Genomic DNA, 21231 nt, shown 5'->3' on the forward strand with positions numbered 1-21231 from the left:
CGGATTTTACCTTGCCTTGTATAAGAATTCATAATACGGCGTCCACTGATCCGCATCGTATGGACGAGTCAGATACATACCTAGCTATGCTATAATGCGATACGTCCGACACGTGCAATGCGGGCCTGTGGACGCTTACCTTTAACCGTTTTCTTCAAATAAAACATCTGTACCAGAAAGTTCAGAAAGGCTAAAATAATTTGTTAAATATTCTCTTTCGAGGTTAAGGTATACTCTTTGCTACTAAAAAGTCTCCCCTGACAGTGTCAATGATGCTAAATTTTGACACATGTTTATCAGAAAGGTTTTCGAAAAATATTTACATGTGATTTATTTCTGAAAATGAGTGAGAGTTTGGTGAGTATTGTTGCACCAATAACTATATAAATGTGAGTTATTAAAAATAAGCGAATATTGAATAATTGTTGACTAAATCCATTTATTGCAGAGTACTCGTTCCAAAACTGTGACTGATTCTATCGAGTCGGAATCTGTTGATAGCCCACCGGTAATGTTTTTAAAAATCTTTCTTACTTAGTAAATTCTTTGTGTTATTCTGCTATTTTCTTTGTAGCTTTATACCATACCCACTTAGCTAGGCAAAAAAAAATATTTGAAGCTACCGCCGTCTGACTCAAAAACCCGATAAATCCAGTCTTGACAAATAGTCCATATATTAAAAATTAAATCAAGACAATATAAGGTGTTTCTTCCTTATTAAAGATATACGTGTTCTCTAGATATTCGACCGATGGACCAACAACATAAGTTACCGTCAGCTCGTGGTGTCATCCGGCATCGGAATATTCCAACTATGGTGGCACCCGTATCTATTCGACTTAAAGAAGCTTCTACCTTTCCTGTTTCTATACAATGTGTTCAGTATAATCATTGCATACCCGCTGTTTTACCTGGAGCTTGCGCTTGGCGTGGCCACCAAGAAAAGTGTGCTCAACTGCTGGGATTTGTCACCTATGGCTAGAGGTACATAATGTAAAAAGTCTTACTAGTAAGTAAACAGGTTCTTCTTGTTTATGATGCAATTCAATTTCAGACAGATAATATTTGGATGACTTATATGGTGGACCATCAGTTTCAAACATGAATTCCTACTAGGTATAATGCAGGGGCCCGATTCTCCTAAGTTAATATTGTCAAAATCGAATAGAAATTGAATCGCAATCTGATCGCAATAGCAGTTTTAACCTTATCGGGCATTTTGCCTGCTAATATAAGACCAATCGTATTCCAATGACAATCGATTGGTTTGCGATTGGTCTGCTATTTTGGTGATTTTGGTCTATACGGTAGTTTGCTGTACAATCATTTTGCAATCGTAAATCATATGCAGACAAAATGATTCATTATTGAATGACAGAAAAGGATAAAAACGTTTATTTCAAAGAAAAAATAGCGGAATGCCACATCCGCTTCAATCGTAATCGAGTCGGGATTGAATCTCAGTCGAACCGAGTCGAACGTGAATCGTATGTCGCTTAAGTAAAATTAGGAGAATCGGGCCCCTGGTAGACTCTGTTTATAGTAACGCGAATTTGAGTACCGTTCATCGCAGGATGGCATTGGCTATACATACTCTTTAATTTGCGCTATTGTCTTATATATCCTGGTGGCAGGTAACTTTAGCTTTGCATGTATCAGGCATAGGTTTCGCAATGCTGTCGACGTGCATGTTCACGGCGCTGGCAGCTGGTGCAGTGGGGGCATGGTGTTTGGCGCTGATGGTGCACTCGATACATACGTTCCTGCCGTGGCTGCACTGCGCGGCGGCTGCACGCCCGCCCTGCGCGGCGCGGCATCGACCACTGCCGGCGGGCAGCGAGACGCCGGCGCAGTCATTCTTTTTGTAAGTTTCTTTTGGTTCTGACACCTATCATTTACCTAATCATCTTTGTAAGTCTTTTCGGTTAGTCAGAAGTTGAGTTTTATGACTGCCTCGTTGGCCTAGTGGTCGCAAGCGCGGCTGCTGTGCTCGAGGTCTCGGGTTCGATTCCCTGGTAGGGCCGAAATCGTGGAATCGTGAAATGAAATTTGTGGGTCTTCTGAAACTTTCACAAAGCAGCCCGGACTCTGGAAGTTGGTGATTGATTCATGCATCGGAGAGCACGTAAATGTCGGTCCTGCGCCTGATGTCTTTCCGGTCGTGTCGGGTTGCCGTCCCATCGGGTTATGAGAGTGAAGGAATAGTGAGTGCACCTGTGTCTGGGCAAATGCTCGTGCACTATAATGGCTGATTTACATTGAGTCAGTAACTGACGTCAGTCCACTGACAAGTCAGTGCTGACCCGGCACTGCCATCGTGTAAATTGATTTGAAGTCAGTACAGTACTACTGACGAAACACTGACACTACACTGACTTCGTGTAAATAGCACGCGTCAGTTTTCGGCGCCTACACTGACGTCAGTTACTGACTCAATGTAAATCAGCCTTTATATGCCCTGCGCAACGGGCTGATCTCCTTAAATGAGAACAGTCGCCGTGGCCGAAATCGGCCGTGGACGCCATTTGCTTAGTAATAATTTTCTTTAATATTTCGAAATAGATGGGTAAATAATGAAGATATTTCGATAAGCTGCCGATTGTACGTCTATAATAAATAAATAACTCAACTTATTTGTCGTATTTCCAGTAATTTCGTGTTGGATCTAAAGCGAGATGGGCTGGAGGGCGGTCTGGGTAACGTGGTATGGGAGTTGACGACATACTACGTCATATGCTGGGTCCTCATCTACTTCATCGTCATCAAACGGATATACAGCTACTCGAAGGTAAGCACATTCTTAATCTCTTGGTTTTAAAATTGTCTAACGTGAAGTTTCAACTGAAGACCTCTATGAAGCAGCCAGAGAGAGAAGAAGGCTTAAAATATTAATGTTTGCCTGTAAAAATCTATTAACTGTAGACTGAATAGTGTCTTTCGCAATTTTCTAGTCAAGATTTATGTCGTTGATAAGATAGATGGAACAAGCGACGAGCAAACATCGTCTCCCGAGCCTTTTCCCAACTACGTTAGGGTCTTAGGGTCGGCTTCCACTCTAACCTGATGCAGCTGAGTACCAGTGTTTTACAAGGAGCGGCTGGCTATCTGAACTCCTCAACCCAGTTACCCGGGCAACCCAATACCACTTGGTTAGACTAAGCTACGAGCAAATATATGAGGTATAATCATCGGCAAGTATATTGAGCCCTGACCTTTACCTGCGCAGAAGTGATTTATTGGTTTATTGCCTTAAGGGTACAGTGCGCAAAGCGATCCCCACTCTTCCGCAGAGAGCTCAATATCCGTGCCGATAACTATACTAATTATACTGATCTCTTACTTGTGTTTCCCAGTTGGTGCTGTTCAAAGACGTGTTGACATACTTCGTGCTGGTGTGCGTGGCGGTGGGCGCGATGCAGCTGAAGGGAGCCGGGCGCATGTTCAGCGACTGCAACTGGAGCGTCATCTTTGAAGGCTTACAGGTGCAAATCTTTTTCATTTCCCATTGATCCATGGATAGATTTCGTATTCCTGAGTGGTGCTGGTTTGTGCCAAAGATAGATAGTTATAAGAACTGTTAATCCTGTAATTGATCTTTTCGCGTTCGGATATTGTATCGGGTTAAGAAATAGGTACCTATTTATGTTTCTTCTTGATTATTCTCCGTTGAGATTAACGGTGACTGACATAATCTAGGTATTACATTTTAATAATATCTGCGTAGTATGGTAGTTGGTACATCTTCAGAACTTCTACTCTTTTCAAATCTACAGATGTGGCGCGAAGCCATGGAGTACTCGTTGATCGAGATGACAGTGTGCCAGGGGTCTCTTGTCATGCTGGGCTCCTACTGTCCTAAAGCACAACACAAGCTCAGTACTACGGCGATGCTTGCTCTCGCCGTGTCTAAGACCACTTGTATGAGTGCCGCGTTGGTCTTAGGAGCCACGCACGGAGCTCTCTATAAGGACTACGATAATGTTACTAATATTTGGCCTGGTAAGATAAACTTGACAATGATAAAAATATGACTATGGTTAATTGTCGTTCCATATATATAGTGGTTTAGGTTTCATCTATCTACTTGCGGAATATATAATAATATGATCACTTCTTAAATTTAGATTTAGCTTATGTAAAGATAAATGTAGAATTAGGCCAATTTGCAAAAAGGCACTAGGTACTGGGTAGCTTTTAGTTAGGTAACTATGGGATTTTTTTAATATCTTACCTTAACGAATAATTTGCAGGATCGGCGGGATCTATCATCCTATGGTCCGACTATGTAGCGCGGATACCAGGCAGTCAGTTCTGGTCTGCGCTTATATTCTTCACACTCTTTATATTGTCAGTAACCACAGCGGTAAGTTTATTTTCAGTGACACATTTGATGCCAGGTCAAGATTTCAGATATCCTAAAGTTTCTTATTGTTCGTAGGCGCTGTTAGTGCAAACAGTAATGTCGACGTTCACCGGACGAACGATCAGGAAGATCAGATGGGCCTTCCTCGTGGTCATATGTATGCTCTTCTGTTTGATAGGAGTCATCTTGGTTTGCACACAGGTTAGATATATGCCATTGCTATCTACTAGCTTCCGCCAGCGATTTCACCGGCTTCATGAGGTAGGTAACACCCGGGTGCGGGAACCCGGGTAAAAAAGTAACAAAGTATATTGCTGCCGAGTTTCAATAAGATGTGTTAGCCGTTTGCGCGTGAATAAATTAAAAAAAAACACGCTTGGAAATATTTTCATTTGCATGAATTATATAATCTACTAGCCGTTTTCCCGCGGTTTCACCCGCGTCCCGTGGGAGCTACTGCCCGCACCGGGATAAAATATAGCCTATGTTACTCGCAGATAATAAAGTTTTCTAATGGTGAAAGAATATTTAAAATCGGTCCAGTAGTTTTTGAGTTTATCCATTACAACCAAACAAACAAAGTTTTCCTCTTTATAATATTAGTGTAGATGATGTGATAACAACTAATAGGGCGGTTACTAATAGGCATATAGGGAGGATAACTAATAGGCAAATAGGGAGGTTTGATATACTTGCTACCTTTCCTTCTCGCAGGGTGGTTTATACGTAATGAACTTCCTGATGAGCTGGCCTGCGAGCAAGCCGCGGGTCCCCGTGGCTGCATTAATGGCCACTGTCATCACCTACATCTACGGACAGACGACATTCTGTGCAGATGTCTACTTCGCGGTCGGAGAGTACCCTAGTGTGTTCATGAGGATTTGTTGGGCTCTCTCACCGGCTATCATGATGGTATGTTGTTCCTATTAACTAAGTACCTATGTCGTAAATCTGGCGTAGAACATGTTATTGTTACCATGAGTTTTAGATTTTATTATTAGACAATTTTCTTTCAGGCTTTCTTTTTGGCCCATAAAGTTATCTCGCCACACTAAAAAATTGCTAGCCTTTGAAAAGTCCCAATTATAAAACGGATGTTTGCCCTTGTCAAATTTTGGTAGTGTAAATTATGTGATCGATTCGCACTTACCATTTGCATTACCTATTTTATTGTAAGGTCCTAGCAAGTTGTTTTTGTTTGTCAGAGTACATTCGCGGGCGGCGCGGGCTCGTGGCACTCGAGTGAGACGACGGTGGGCTGGATGCTGGTGGGCGCGTGCGTCGTCATGCCCATCGCAGCCGTCATGCTCTTCTACGGCGTCTTCAAGTGTAGGGTCCGGGTCAGTATTGTTCAAATATTTTAACTAAACGACTCACCAAAAATTGCCCGTATTGGGATATACCCCCTTTGTGACAAAATTAACGTTACGTTTTGAGTTTAACATAGCTTTCTTTTTTATCTTTCAGAATATCGTTCGAGACGAAAAATAATTATTTAAAATCAACGTTTTTATTTCTCATTTGTAATTTGAATGATAAAATGAAACATTGAAATCAGAATGACATCTTATTTTATTCACAAAATTTTTCATAACACCAATTTGTTACCAAAATAAAGGATTATTTTATAATTAGTCATACACACATATCCACATAACAACTTAGAAAGCTGATCATAATAAATAATGCACGAGGTTTAAACATTGGCATTTTTTTTGTCTTTTTTAAAGTGAACATTATCTATTGTGACCAGCAGGAGTATTTTTTACACAATATATAATTCTGTAGTTGGTTAAATAAAAACGTTAATCAGCTTCGCTTGATTGGGGAAAAAACACTCCTTCTATTAATACAGCCTTGGATCTTATCTCTAAAATTAACCATAACTTAAATAATGAACTTCTCATATAAAAATAATAATGATAAGCATTATTACTACATACATCTTTTTAAAAGTTTATAATCTAAGTAGATAGACCGCCAAAGTGTTCATTGTAAAGTATTCCATTTCTTTCATATTCGTTTTTATATTGCTTTGTGTTCAAAATAAGAATTTACAGCAGTAAATAATGTATAGCAACGGTAACGACATTACATTATTCGATAAATATAATATGACATTGCACCAAAAGATAAAATCTTATGGGGACTAGATGAGTAGTTTGAAACAAAATAACACTTGTTCACAATACAATACATGCTCAGGCATAAAACAAGAAAAATATTTGGCTTATAATACAATTTAGAATCACGATAAATCACTCATTGTTTTACTAACTATGGGGCAGGCTCACTTGGCCTTCGAAAAAACGTATGATGAATATACAGTGTATCTATGAGATTGTGAAATATCAAAATTATGAATATGCATGCATCCCTTATCTTTAAATTATTAAAACAGCCTGCCGTAAATCTATAATATTTTACAATATCAATTTGATTGTTAAACGAGATTTTAATTTAAAGTGACTGGATTACACATCTTAGCAAAATCTAGGCCTTGTAACAGGTATTATGAAAGTCAGCATTCGCGTTTTCAATGTTAATAAGTTGAAGTTGGTTTATAGTTAAACTTCATAGTAATATTCCAATCGAGTAATTTGTTTGTATGATTTGGAAACTGTATAACTGAAAACGCGAAATACTTGTAGACCATTGTGGTCGACTGTTAACTTCGAACATTGATTTGTGCGACATAAACAGAGAGCGGATCCATGATATACACATTTATACTTTAATATAATAGACACTAAATTATTATTAAACACTGAGGGATAAGCTCTTGTATTTGTATTCATAGAAGCATTTGATGACTGAGGAAACTATACACAAAGAGTCTTACATGTTATGAGAAAAGATTTACGATTACTGTTAAACATTATCAAAGATGGAAGTGTACTAACATCGTTACGTCGTAGTCAATATAACCAGTTTACTAATTTATATTACACAGATTGAAATATATCATTACCACACGCCTATTCCAATTGTTTACATTTGATTTGTTGCATTTCGAGAACGAACGACACTAAGAAAGCTGCTCTCTGCTGTAAATAAAACTAGTTAAAAAGTATTTCGATTTCACTCACAACTATTTTGATCAGTTAATTTATATCCTATTAACGGCAATAATCATCAATTTTTAACTCTTCAAATTAAATCATGTGTATAATGCAACAATGTTACACGTTCTTTACTGATAAGTACCGTAGTAACGACGTTTTCAGTTTGCAGCGTGGTTGCTATGGAGATTTACATACAGAATGTAGGTGGCTACTTGTGTTTGGCACACTACCCAACAACTAAGTCACAGCCACTACGCGCCCGACGCCGGACGATTAGCTACAGTTACATACGCTACGTCATGATCGTGCGATATAATGATATATTTAGCGTACGAACATGCCTTCATTGTTTATGAAATCAATCTGAATCACGTGCTTACCCGAGATGCGAATATACACAGGTTAATACTCCAATTAGGTTAAGTTAGTTACTTTAATTCAATAAATATGCAACACAGACACTTAACTAAAAGGCAGCGTTTGTTACTATGAAATCTTACTAGCTATGTGTGCTCGTGTTCACGTCCTAATAGAAACATAAATAACAGACATTCGGGGACCCTGCGCTCAGTCTTACGCATAAAGATTCCGCCACATACACTGGAGGACATCGCTAGTACGTACCATACATTAAGGCTTATCATATCTAAATACAAGCCTTTATGTTACAGATGACACAAGCTAACGGCTAAATTAATATAATCTAACAAAAACTCTACAATGATTCCTCCAACGTAAACTTTCAAGTGTAAATGTACTGTTGTTTTAACATTATTAATATTCCACTCTAACTGAACGAAACTAAACGGTTGCATACAAACACAGACAAGCACTAACTTCAGAAATACGTCACACTCGATAAATAAATATATCGCTAAAACGAGAGGAACAGAATTTTAAAACTAATAGACAATAACAATAACTTGTGCAAGTAAAAATGCTGTGGGTTTGTGAGGCCAGAGCTCCGGCCCTTACATGACCTACTGATTACTCTAGTAAGTAGAAATAGATGAATAAATTCGTGTTATTCTTATGGAACTTTAGTCGTTATGTACATTGCAAGCAGCTGCATCAATATCATTTCATAATTCGTGCCGTGTACTAAATTATTACCAAAGGACAGTCGTGCGAATGGAATCGACATTCGCGCATTTTAGCTATAATTAAATAGTCTGCTTGTAAATAATTTTAGATTATGCTTCATAATCATTACAACAAATGGGGATGACCTAGTCAACTTCCTTTTTCATGGGAATAATAATTATTATTTTTTTTTTATCCCAGCTGTTTTTGATAGGCATTTCTGCAACTTTATAAAATAACTTGTGAAACATAAAAATGTAGGAACAATGTATTAAACATATAGGAACCTTAGCAGACAAAACTTAGGTGTATGGGTTTGTATTTACATGAGCCGGTTGATCATAAGCGTGACCGAGCTGTTTCGATAACATTCTCACGACCGTCCCGCTTTTTGCTTTCCGCTAGAAGTATCATCGTTAGCTGTATTCACGTGAACTAACATTATCTTCAGTAAAAGGCTAACTACACTAATACCTACCCAAAATCCAAAATAAACGAATTAACAACAACCAAGTTATACATATAAAAAGCTTAGCAAGTTAGTATATAACTCTGTTTTAGAAACTATCATACAAAACTAAACCTATTTCGTTTTCATTATAGTAATAGTTAAATTGACTAATTATAAGATTAAATACTCCTTCATTATAATTTGGACACAACTGAAGTGCATTCAAGATATCATTTTAACGTCTAAATAGTGTTGGCTTTTTATTTATTATGATTTTCATACCACTAAGTAGAAAAGCTAGAATAGCAGCAATTTCAAATAATATCCATACTTTTTGGTCAATTTCGTAACATTAGCATTCAAATACCTAATAAGGCATGATGTATTGCCTTCATCACTTTAAGGAAATTTACATCCGAACTCGTTATAATTCCCAAACAACAACAATATGAGTGAGATCAAAATGGTTCATTATCAATTTACGATAATAAATGGATAGCATAGCTATTAATAAAATTGTAATATCAAACTAGCTAGTCAACTCTAAAGCAATTTACTTTATTAACATATAAAAATCAATTCAGATATTAAATACTAGTGGACACTAACATAAGCATAGCACTTGTGCTATCACACACGCCTCGAGTCAAATTTCAGTTACATTTTGAATGTTAACATTGATAACTAATATGTTAATTGTAACATATCCAACAGTCAGCTAGTTTGATCGTAAACCAGGGTGGCACTCTGGAAGACTGGGACAACGGTGTCAAGCCATATGTTTGTCTCATCAGGAATGCCATCCTTATTTCGAAAATTTTCAAACAGAATAAAAATAGACCTCAATGAATTCGAATAATATTAAAAACAGACATTCCCCACAACATACCAACGGCGAGATAATAATATAATCTATTTATATTTAACACTTATATTGTTATAACAATATCTATACATAGTGTGTACAACTAAACAATCTGCTGTAATCGTCCTCAAGCACTCCGTTATCACAAGAATCATAGGGCACATATTCACTCACTGCCGTAGTCAGTCCGTCTAAGCACCGATACCATTAACATTGCCTGCGTTAATACTCCACCCCTTACTGTATCCCTTAACACTACAACTACCTAATATAATTCACGTTACATATTTTTTCCTTTGCGTACTTAGCCAGTCGCTAAATACCAGCATCTGTATCTACAAATACATGTTATGTATTTTTATTAGGTACACACTGGTAAACCGACTTATATCACATCTTATAATAGCTGAGTACTATCATACAGTTGATTACATCCATTATTACTGAATAGAAATAATATGTATCATGAATTCAATCATTATCCTACAATGTTTTTTTACATTTTTTATAATTTATTAACACCACAATTCCATATTGTCGAGGAGAAAAATTACAAGTAGACACTAAGAAAAGAGGAGGCCACACTTCACACCGCGATAGTACATGAACTCGTACGCAACCGTGCTTCTGAAGACACGGCCGCGACCGCCGGCCCCCTCTCCCTGGACGTACTAAATATTCATTATTTACATCACCAACCATGCACGTTAATTTAAATTATTTAAAATGTACAATAGTTCAATCGCGGGAAGTGACTATATTACAGGTCCACCGGGCTCGAGTCGATGGAAACTTCAATTTTGTACTTTTAAACGACAAAGTAGTTAGGAGTCAGATCTAGTCGCTACTGGGAGCAGCTGAGCGCGGAGTAGCGGCCGCTCAGTCGGCCTTGGGCGGGCGGTGCGGCGGCAGCGTGTCGTGGCGGCGGTACATGAGCAGGTACGGCATGCGCGGCGCCTTCGCCTTCAGCACGCCCGCCTCGCTCACCTGCGTCACCGTCGAGTCGTCGTACCTGCACACCCACACCGGCGTTAATAATGTTGCTACATCACCACCTTCGGTGACATGTAGACTGATGAAAATTCACTCAGTAAAAGTTGTCCACATTTTCCATGATTTTATCATGATTGGAGACGAAAAATAAATGACATCACAGTAAAATCAAGACCCAAAAACCACTCCTCTGTTATCATTATAAACACGAGATTACAAATTAGCAAAATGTAGTGTAGAATAGCTAACATATTATAGTGACAATTTTCGTGAGAAACTTACCTAATCCACCCCACTTGTCCGTGGAATGTGTCAGTGAGGTAGTGTCCCTTCACAGCCTCAACACCTTCATGATATACGACAGCAAACAATTTGTACACGCGTTGTTTCGACGTGTATTTCAGTTTAGACGACATTATTTCTGAAAAATATTAATAATTTGTCAGTTGGGTTATAAAATAGAAAACACAAATTCATTGTTTGGCTGTTTACTCAGTCATTGTTTACCACATGTTAAAGACATTTTTAATGTCGTGTTCAGAGACGAAAAATAAGTACATCATTGTAAATTCTAGTATTCGAAATCATATAGGCATCTGCATCTAATTAGACTGGAGGCTGAACCCAGTATAGTTGGAAAAGGGCTAGAAAGACTATGAAAAACATAACCCTTCGTAACAGTCAGGTAAAAACAGAACATAAAGCAGCATAATACATACTTGGATCAATCTTCAAGTCAATAGGGAAATCAATATTCTTGACGATCTTGGCGGTGTGTCCATCAGCGTCGAGTTGGAAGCACTTGAGGTGCAACAAGAGCACAACAGGCAGTTGTTCTAGCGACAGCTGTTGCCAGGCGTCGCTCACGCCTTCAAGCGTATCTTTACCAGCTAACAGCTCCAAGGCATCTTTGACACTGTTTGCTCGCTGAAATGTTAATTTTAGAGCTTTAGTGATGATTATAGTGTGAATTTGGTTTTTGGTTTAGGTAGTGGTTTACTCAGCCAAGGGTGTCCAACATTGAAGTGATTTTGTACCACTTTCGGAGACGAAAAATAAGGTACCATCATTGTAAATTTCCAGTAACTAAAACTTGAAAATTTTGAGAGAGAGGGCTCTCATCAGATACAAAGATACAAGTGAATATTGTTTGGTTTGGAATCCTTTCTAATTGTAAATATTGGTAATAGTTTTCATTTCCTCTACTCTCTGTAACACAATTCTATAGTAAATTTTTAATTTCAACAGCTTTACATTGACACAACTGACCTCGATATCAAGCTGCAGCGTGAAGAAGGGCTGCACGGCGTCGGTGACGTCGTGGTGCGCGGCGCGGTGCAGGCGCAGGCGCGTGCGGCCGCGGAAGATGTCCGCCACCGGCGTGCGGCGCGCCGCCCAGCGCCGCTCCACCGCGCCGCGGTTGCGCGGGCCCATCACCTTCCACTCGTCGTCCGCCTCCGCCTCGGCGGGGGCCTCTGGCGGCGGCGCGGGCGTGCTGGCGGCGCGAGCCTCCTCAGGCTCGACGAGCTTTATTAGCTGTAATTGTGGGAGAAATGATTTGAATGTGTTGCGTCTAGAAGTGATGATTTGTAATTGGCTGTGAGTTAATCAGTCAAGTTATCGATTTCTCCATTTTATCTAGCTATAAATCGACCATAGTTAATTAATAAATCAATATGTGTTACATAAAAACTTTCAATCTATTTTTATAATTACATACTTTAAATTCAAAACTAATTAGATAAGGTTGAATCCACTTAGAATATTTAGTATACACAAAACAACTTTCTCTAGCGATTTTTTAAAATTTACGTATTTTTTTACGGAAGTAACTTCCAGGTGTAAGAAATTCAGAAAGTAACAGCGATTGGACTAGTGACAACAACAGTGACAAAGGTATGCAAAACTAACCTCGAGCATCTCATCATTGAGCGAGTTGAGCAGACAGCCAAGGAACTCCTCGGCGTCTTCCTGTCGTCCCTCCTGCGAGCCAGGGAAGGGGCGCAGCGCCCGCAGCACACGAAGCCCTGCGCCGCCCTCCAGCGGCGGCCCCGCGGGGACTGCGGGTGCTCCGCCCGCTGTGGCCGCCCCGCGCCCCGCGCGCGTCGCCGGCGCCAGGGGACTGAACTCGTAGCATAGCTCCACCCTGCATATCACACATTTATGTAATGCACATAGAACCTAACAAGCTGTTGTAATCGGTTGAACTACGTAAAAATTGCAATTAACAAGTAAATTAATGATCAATCAAGCAAATTATTTAGATTAACGCTTGCTGGTAATTTTGTCCTGTGATTAAGACAAAAAACTACAAGGCAAACCTAGTCATTTATTGAAACTGCTGCAAAACAGCACTTTTTGTACACAACATTACAAAACACAGCCCCCAAAACCCTCACCCTTCACCACTTCTGTTTTTGCGTAGAAGAAGTGGCGCAACAAACTCTCCAGACATTTTATTAAAAAATATATGAGTTATTACGAAATTGCTGTTTCAATACTTACAAGGAATCAATAACAGGTGTGCTGGACTTTCCACGTCGAGTCTGATACGGGAGAGCCTTCAACATGTTGTAGAAGGGAGGGCACGCGATCAGAGCCTGAAGTATCGCGTTCACGTAGCAATAGTTGGAGCGGTTGGTCAGGCCGCGAGGCAGCAGCGATACCGGCCGGTTGTCTAGCTGGTACTTCGACAGGAATTCTACATAAAAATCGTCAATACAAATATTAAATATCAAAATCTTTGTGAGAAAATAAGACTGACAAGAGAGCTATAAAAAGTTTTACGCATGTTCTTTAATCGTCTATTAACTTAAAATCTGGACATTACGGCCATTATGGAGCAGAGTCCCACAAGACAGGGCGCAATGGAAGGAGTTGGAGGAGGCCTATGCCAAGAGGCATACTGATATTATTTAAATAATTTTAATATAGAATATGTAATTGTAAAACTGATAACTCGGAAATAAAGGCTATTATTATTACATAACTTAAAATCTACATGACCACTGTCAACGAACATTTTGATATTCAGTAATTTGCTGATTAACATGTTTCAAGTGAATCAAATTTAAATAGAGAGTTAATGTACTGACCTCCCATCCTATATGAGTTAGGGTCGTCACTGAAGGGCGAAGGCTGCAGTGGCACAGCGGGACTGGACTCCTTGCTGACTGGGACCTCACGCACCTCTCGCACTTCACGAACTTCGGCTGGAGCCACGCGAGCCCCGCCAGCCGTCGCGTTCACCGATGTCTTCTCTGAGTACGACACGGCAGTGGCCGTGGTAGTGCGTGGCGTAGGCGAACTCTTGTCGGTTGTGCTCGCCTGCAATGGGGACGCGTCGAAGGGTGGCACCTTCGCGACTGGCTTCTGGACATTGGGAGGGACGGGAGGCGCCACCGTTGTCGGACTGGGTGGCTCTTCAGGGGCGGGGGCGGCGGGCGCGGGAGTGGGCAGAGGCACGGGAGCAGGCGCTCCGCTGGGCTTGTTAGAAAACAGGCTAGCCCAGGACTTGCCGGGCGCAGGCTGCGGCTGCGGCGGCAGCACGGGGGCGGGCGCGGGCTCGCCGCGGTTGCGCGGGGTGGGGGGCGGCGGGAAGTCGGAAGCGGTGGGTGCGGGTGGCGGGGGCTGCGGCGCCGGGGGCGGCTCGGGTGCTGCCGCACCTTTTCGTGAATGACCGAATGGTGCTTTATTTGTCACGATCAGCGGCGGCCCGGCCGAGTGCAGAGTTATGGAAATTGGCATCGGTGCTTTGCTAGGCGGCAGTGGAGGCTCGCGCTTAGCGTGATCGCTGGATGCGTTTCTATCAGAATTGTCATTGTTATCGTTAGACGGGGAGCGGTTTGTAGGTCCGTCACGTTTTTGTCTGCTCCCGAAAGGTGCCTTAGGCGTAGACGCAGATTGCTGTACTGGCACCACGGTCTGTGGCACGATGGGTTTCGCCGTCTGTTTACCACCGGAGAATGGTGCCGCTGGACCCTTTGTGGGTTTCGGAGCTGCTGGTTGTATCTTGTTTGCAGGCATTTGATTAGTAGGTGGCACAGATGGTGGGAACGACTTATTGGCCGGAGATTGCGCTGCAATCGGCTGTTCAGGTTTCGCGTCAGTAGCATTCCACGACGTCTTTGTAACCTCAGTTTTCGGAGTAGTCGCCACTTTCTCTACTGGGGATAGCTTAGCTTGTGTAGGATCAGCTGCGCGATCGGTCTGTTTAGGGCTGCCAGGACCCTTTCCGATTTTGAGGTCCTTTATAGGCAGCGACTCGACAGAACCGGCGGACGCTGATGCTGTCGGTGGTGTAGGCATGGGTTTTTGTTCTTGACTCTTGTCTTGTTGTGGTGTATACGTTTTGTTTTGGCTTTGACCCTGTACGAAGTTCTTAGCATGCACGTTGAACTGATGCGGGGTGGTCTGCGGCGGGGGCTGCTGCTGCATGGGCAGGGGAGGCGGGTGCGGGGGCGGTGGCATGTACATGGGCGGCATGTATTCCACTCCACCCTCCACCGGCGGACCGTAGGGAGGCGCGGCGTAGTGCGCACTCGCGTAGTATGCGTCCACAGCCTCCTGCTCCATGACAACCTCTTGCGGGTAGTCTTCGGGTCCCTTATCGGCGTCGCCTTCGACGGGCATGGGGTACTCGGGGTAGTAGGGCGGGTAGGCGTAGGGCCCGTACACGAGCGGCTGGTAGACGGGCAGGTGGTAGAGCGGCGCGCCCTGCGCCTGCGCGGCGGGGTAGTACTGCGGGTACTGCAGGTAGTACGGCGGCGGCTGCGGCGGCGGGGAGGGGGCCCGCTTGGCGCGGCGGTCGCGGCGCGGGGCGCGGGCCGCTCGCTCGGGCGCGGGCGGCGCGTACTGCTGCGGCTGGTAATACTGCCCCATGTAGCCGTGCACGTTGACGTTGGCGGTGACCTGGCTGACGTACACGTTGGGCGGCGCCACGGGCCACTGCGCGTGCGGCGGGTAGGCGGGCGGCGGCCCGTAGGGCGGCGCGTGGTGCGGCGGGGCGGGCCGCGCCGGCGAGTGGGGCGCCATCTCGCACTCGCCGCCCGACAGGCTGTCCACGCTGCTCGACACGGTCGCGGCGCCCGCCGTGCTCGATGAACAAGATGACGGATCTGATGCCACTACACAATACACTTAAATTCAAATACAAACAAATTACCTGTCTTTCGAAATACCTTTTTCTTTTCTCCCAAAAATTAACAAAACTAAACCAATTTAAAAAAACTATGAAACCTTGTATATGTGGTGTGTGTTTTAAAAAATGTAATCTAAAACATTTGTTGCATTATATATTTTGTGTCAACATCCCTTCTAATATCCTAACTTTGGAACCTAAGTAATGAGATGTTGGACTTACCTATAGTAGGTTCGTTCCAGGCACCGGCGAGAGCAGTCGCCGAGATGTCAGGTATCCGGTCGTACAGGGCGCACTGCAGTCTGTTCAATTCCGCTTCTTTCACATCAGATAAGTCTAGGAACTCATAGTCCTGAAACATGCCACAGATCCTAATACAGAACTTACGCTATGCCCGTCACGTCTCATCCAATTCCACGGTTTATTTGTACCAGATTATATAATAAAGTTAATTTAATACTAGAGTACCTTAGTAACTTAAAAGAGCTACAAATAACAAAGTAAAGGTAGGTCACTTTCCATACTAAGTAGGCCTTGCTGATGAACTTCTATTTCCTCTCGTTGTCACCATTTTTATTCTATACAATAGTCGCTTTACATGTTGTTTTGTGGATTGTGACCAAACCCATCTAGATCCCGAAGGTCTGAAATTACTTTACAATGCATTAGTAATCCGCATCCGCAAACAGGTTTAAACTAAGAACTGTGCTTGTTGAGGAGTTTGATTACCTATTTTGACTTTCTTCATTCAATACACAATTTATAAAGGTTATGATAACCATAAATATAATTTCAAGAAGTATAGAAATCTTTATGAAGCAGCTTCCATAGAACATGCATATTTAGTTAAACATTGTAAAGACATGAAATGGATTTGAAAACCTGCACTAAAAAGGCACTGGCAAATGTAATATGCTACTTAAGGATTTTTGTAAAGTATGGATAGAGACCCTTTTAGTTGAATTGTTATCAAAAACTTACCAAGTGTAAGGGACAAAATTTAAAGAAAGCAGGGCCATCATTTCAATTTTGCATTGTACATTATGTAGTATGAATATTGTTTCCCTAATTTTTATTCATAAACACGTATTGATGTACTTTAAAGGAAACCTATGTACACAGGCTTAATTTTCATACAGCTCTGTAAGTCTCTGATTTCACTGTCAGAATGCATTTACATATAGAATGGCTTAAGTTGTCTTTGTATTAATAACTAACCATTTGCTGTATCTATAAACCTTCCTCTTCAATCAATCTATCTAAAAAAACGCATCAAAATCCGTTACGTAGTTTTAAAGGGGCATTTAAAAGGGACAGAGAAAGCAACCTTGTTTTACACAATGCAGTGATGAAGGACTAAAATGTTTATGCCCTGAATCATTAATGACAATATAATTTATAAGTCATTGGAGGCTTTTGCATAATACTTTCAAAAAAATATAGGAATGTAAAGTATGAACATGATGAAGCTACGATTGAGGTGCACTACAAGACTACTTGCTATTAATATTAAATTACCAACTCATGATTACAATTAACTTCTCTAATTAACATTCAATATTGTACATTCTACTAATGAATTCCCAATCACAAAGTTTTAATTACCTTTAATAAAACATGCACATGAACCAAAAAGAAGCACATTGAGTAAACCAGAAGCCAACACAATACCTACATTTAAAAAAAAGGATCTTACAATATTACTGTTTGGTCAAAACTCCACAGTAAAGTATAATTTGTGACCATGATACACTTGAAAGCTCACTTTTACATCTCAAGGTATTTTTAATTAAGAAAATATATAATTTTTATCCTATCTATCAATCTCTGAGTATGCTGAAACCTAATTGGCAAAGTTGGTAAGGTTCTCGCAGTTATGTATATAAAGATTACAAATCTGTAAGTATAGGCTTGTCGGCTTTGTTATTTATTTATTGTGTTTCATTATAAAGTTTTTTTAATCCTTGACCTTCTAAGGATAAGATCTTTGCAACAAACAGAAACAGTGTAGTACAATGTCAGTACTGAGAAAAGTTTTTCAGTGAAGTAAATGTAATAAAATGTATAGGTACAAAATGTGAGAACTTATTTTCATACCTATTTTATTAGATTGAAAAGATGATCATCGAATATTCAGAAGTTCCTAACAATTAAATACAATTTCAGCTCAGATAATCAGTTTTGTTATGTTGTATGAAACTAAATGAGCTTGTTGTCTATACTAATATTATAAAGACGAAAACTTTGTTTGTTTGTTTGGTTGTAATGAATAGGCTCAAAAACTACTGGACAGTTTTTAAAAATTACATTATCCAGAGTAACAGGCTATATTTTATCCCGGTACGGGCAGTAGTTACCACGGGACGCGGGTGAAACTGCGGGAAAACAGCTAGTTATAAATAAAAAGATGCCTATAATAATACTGTCTACAGATATATATACTATTTTACTTATTAGATGTCACAAGATTCTACGATTTAACTTCACTAGTGACATTTTGGAAACAGAGAAGAATTAATATTAACAAAGGATAATAAATTTTAACCCACAAACTTGAGAAAAAGCTCTAACAACCAATACAATTTACATTAAAATGTGATTAAGTTGTTTTTTATGTTTAATTTGTCAAGAAATAATGATTAATTGTTTAAACAAGTGCTACAAATTGCATACATTTTGTTCTTCTTAAAGGAAGATAAGAAACAACAACAAGATCTTTTAAAGACGGCAACTTTATACTGTATTGATAAGAATATATTTCAAGCACAGTACTGTACATGTTATTTTACAAAAATAAAACAAACAGTACAAACCATACTAAGTAATGCTATAACAGTAACTTAAAAGTTATAATAAAATATCCTCTAGCTAGCATCTTTGATGAAATTAGTGATGGATTCTAACCGTGACGTTGAATTAATATGTGTGAGAACTTTTTACATTAACCTGTATGGATAATTAAATTCACCGCTAACACACTTGTTTGCAATAATTACAAATTAAAACCAAGATTGAAATAGGCAATGGGCATTTTACCTGGAATCATTTAATATCAAACGCAATGATTAAATGAACTGTAAACATTTATATTTTATTGTTTTAAAAGGTTATATAATAACTACTGGCATGTAACTAACATTATATTCATTATTTTTACATCATACAAAGTTTGATTTTAATACTCAGACAAATGCAGGAATTGGCCTCTAATTAGTTTTACCCTAATTAACACAGGTACAATTACTGTCAGTAGGTAGGACCAGTCAGTAATGATTGGATACTAAAGTTTACCTGGATGACACTGTAAAGTCAACAATTGCAGTCTGAAGAAACTCATTGCATCAGTTTGATTGGCTACTCGACATTTTTTAAAGAAAAGGTAACCTTGAGTTTCGCTGGCGGAATGTACAGAAATGACAACCAGTTTGAACGTTGGACTTCACTACGGCTTGTCAAATTTATAGGTTATATGATTCGGGACTTTTCACATCTTGAATGTACAGAAGCTCATCATATAAAATAACAAGTAAATTGATTACTAGACGATTTACTATTATACCATGCGAAAATGATAATATGCAATAGCTTCCGTACCGACTAAACAATAACAAATCCATAGCACATGTGGTTCTTCAAGTCACGAAATGAAATGCAAAAGTGAAAATGACATACCTATAGCTGAACCAATTACTGTCGAATTGACTTCCATTGGAATTCCTTTCGACTAAAGCATGATTTTCAGCGCATAATTTTCTCTTGCACTACGCAAAGCTGCAAAATATGCGGAACATTTGGAGGACTATAAGATGGCGTAACAACGCTCAGTTGCCGGGTGCCATCAGAGTATTGACAAATCAACTTATTGGTGATTCTTATTGCGTAAACCCGAAACTGGACACTATCTATTTATCAAAAACTATTGGCACTTACCTCCCACGTGCATACAATGTCTGGAAAGAGATATTTTTTCTAATGTAATGGCCAGTTTCAATATCACCAAAACAAGAAACAAAAGCCAAACAAATGTTTATGTAAATGTACTGCAAATATGACATCCTTACCGTTTTCATCAAATCCATGGCCTTTTAAGGAACACCATCACGAAATTTAACACCGTCAATATCTTATGTACAGCAGCGGCGATGAAGAAAAATATCTTAGAACGGGATCAACGTCGAGGCCATGCACTCTCCCAACACAAAACAGGATGTGACAAAACGCGCGCCATTTTTAACTAGCTGTTTGATAGCCAATAAGATTTCAGTATTTGAACCATAAACCAAAACCAAAAATTATCACTTGATTTCTCCGTAGAGTTGCTGCACTTGTACGGATGTGCGCCATATAAGAATCATAGACTATAGTGATATTTTTAGGAGTTTTAGTTCATAGTTTTTTGATTACCTAGTCAAGTAATTATTACTCTGGTTCATAAATACTAAATTGCATTTGATAGTCGAATTAATTGGGAAACTGTATTCTTCTGTTAAAAAACTGAGTTAGTTTTATTTATAATAAAGTGAACAGAGAACTATCGAACCTTCATTATGGCTCCGTCCCTGACCAATCTCGCTGTAGGCATAGCATAAAATGTTTTTATCCAAACTGATTTAATTTACTCGACCAGTTAGTGATTCATATTATTTTGTACAGAAAGATATGATTTTTACAGCTGTAGCTCGTTTATCGCCCCACAGTAAATTTAAGGGCGCCTGCACCCTAATTGTAGTGGTACCTAAGTAGGTAGCTTCTAGGGCGCGACATTTTAGCAAATAAAACCAAAAACCCACTTACACTTACCTAATAGAGCCGAAAATCCTCTTTGAATTTCAAAAACTAAATTCACACATGTTGAATAATCAGACAGATCTTTTTTATTTTTCAACCTAGGTATACACATGAAGGACAAGTAAATGATGTTATTTTCTTACTGATTAAAATAAAATTACACGCATTCACATGGTTTTCACATCACAGATTTTATAACAAGTCATCAAGCAGCTTTACTACTATTAATGAAGTCATTTTCTGTTCTATTTCTTGATATTAGTTATTTGCGTATTGACGCGTATCGACAAGTGGGGTTAAAAAGCATGACTCTTGGCTTGTTAGTGTTCATCGCTAGGCAATTGACAATCTTCATTATGATTGTAACAGCTGCACCGGTCGATCGGTCGGTTTGTGGATGGGTGACCATCTAATAATGAGTTTAGATGGTCACCCAGTAGAAATTTTTGGCTGTCGTAACGGGCAGCCAGGATAACTGGCTTG

At 40.0% G+C, this 21231-nt stretch overlaps 2 protein-coding genes across 5 annotated transcripts; one reads left to right on the plus strand and one right to left on the minus strand.

Annotated features, from left to right (window-relative positions):
- Positions 1 to 99: 99 nt before the first annotated feature.
- LOC124635175 (sodium-dependent proline transporter-like) lies at positions 100 to 5926 on the plus strand. Its single transcript, XM_047170985.1, has 12 exons — positions 100 to 357; positions 449 to 508; positions 741 to 984; positions 1660 to 1864; positions 2650 to 2788; positions 3354 to 3482; positions 3774 to 3999; positions 4251 to 4363; positions 4439 to 4564; positions 5078 to 5275; positions 5569 to 5703; positions 5831 to 5926. The coding sequence occupies exons 1-12, from the start codon at positions 343 to 345 to the stop codon at positions 5852 to 5854; spliced, it is 1614 nt and encodes a 537-aa protein (XP_047026941.1). The 5' UTR covers positions 100 to 342; the 3' UTR covers positions 5855 to 5926.
- On the minus strand, positions 5918 to 20179 carry LOC124635174 (ubiquitin carboxyl-terminal hydrolase 10-like). Of its 4 annotated transcripts, XM_047170982.1 has the most exons (10): positions 20022 to 20179; positions 19891 to 19910; positions 16183 to 16312; positions 13916 to 15946; positions 13326 to 13521; positions 12732 to 12966; positions 12090 to 12356; positions 11540 to 11747; positions 11103 to 11241; positions 5918 to 10839 (listed from the first exon to the last, which is right to left on the minus strand). In XM_047170982.1, exons 4-10 carry the CDS (start codon positions 15852 to 15854, stop codon positions 10707 to 10709), a joined length of 3117 nt encoding a protein of 1038 aa, XP_047026938.1. In that variant the 5' UTR covers positions 15855 to 15946; positions 16183 to 16312; positions 19891 to 19910; positions 20022 to 20179; the 3' UTR covers positions 5918 to 10706. The 4 variants fall into 4 exon arrangements, with proteins under 4 accessions (XP_047026938.1, XP_047026937.1, XP_047026939.1 ...); XM_047170981.1 differs by lacking the exon at positions 19891 to 19910; XM_047170983.1 differs by lacking the exons at positions 19891 to 19910; positions 20022 to 20179 and adding an exon at positions 19633 to 19833.
- Between the last annotated feature and the right edge of the window lie 1052 nt (positions 20180 to 21231).

This window comes from Helicoverpa zea, chromosome 12 (genome assembly GCF_022581195.2).
Source record: "Helicoverpa zea isolate HzStark_Cry1AcR chromosome 12, ilHelZeax1.1, whole genome shotgun sequence".
NCBI lineage: Eukaryota > Metazoa > Arthropoda > Insecta > Lepidoptera > Noctuidae > Helicoverpa > Helicoverpa zea.

Coding starts and splice junctions, on each gene's coding strand:
- LOC124635175 (XM_047170985.1), top strand. Junction 4,565..5,077: donor TCATCTTGGTTTGCACACAG/GTTAGATATATG, acceptor TCCTTCTCGCAG/GGTGGTTTATACGTAATGAA. Junction 5,276..5,568: donor TCTCACCGGCTATCATGATG/GTATGTTGTTCC, acceptor TTTGTTTGTCAG/AGTACATTCGCGGGCGGCGC.
- LOC124635174 (XM_047170981.1), bottom strand. Junction 15,947..16,182: donor CTGGAACGAACCTACTATAG/GTAAGTCCAACA, acceptor TGTATTGTGTAG/TGGCATCAGATCCGTCATCT. Junction 12,967..13,325: donor ACACCTGTTATTGATTCCTT/GTAAGTATTGAA, acceptor TGTGATATGCAG/GGTGGAGCTATGCTACGAGT.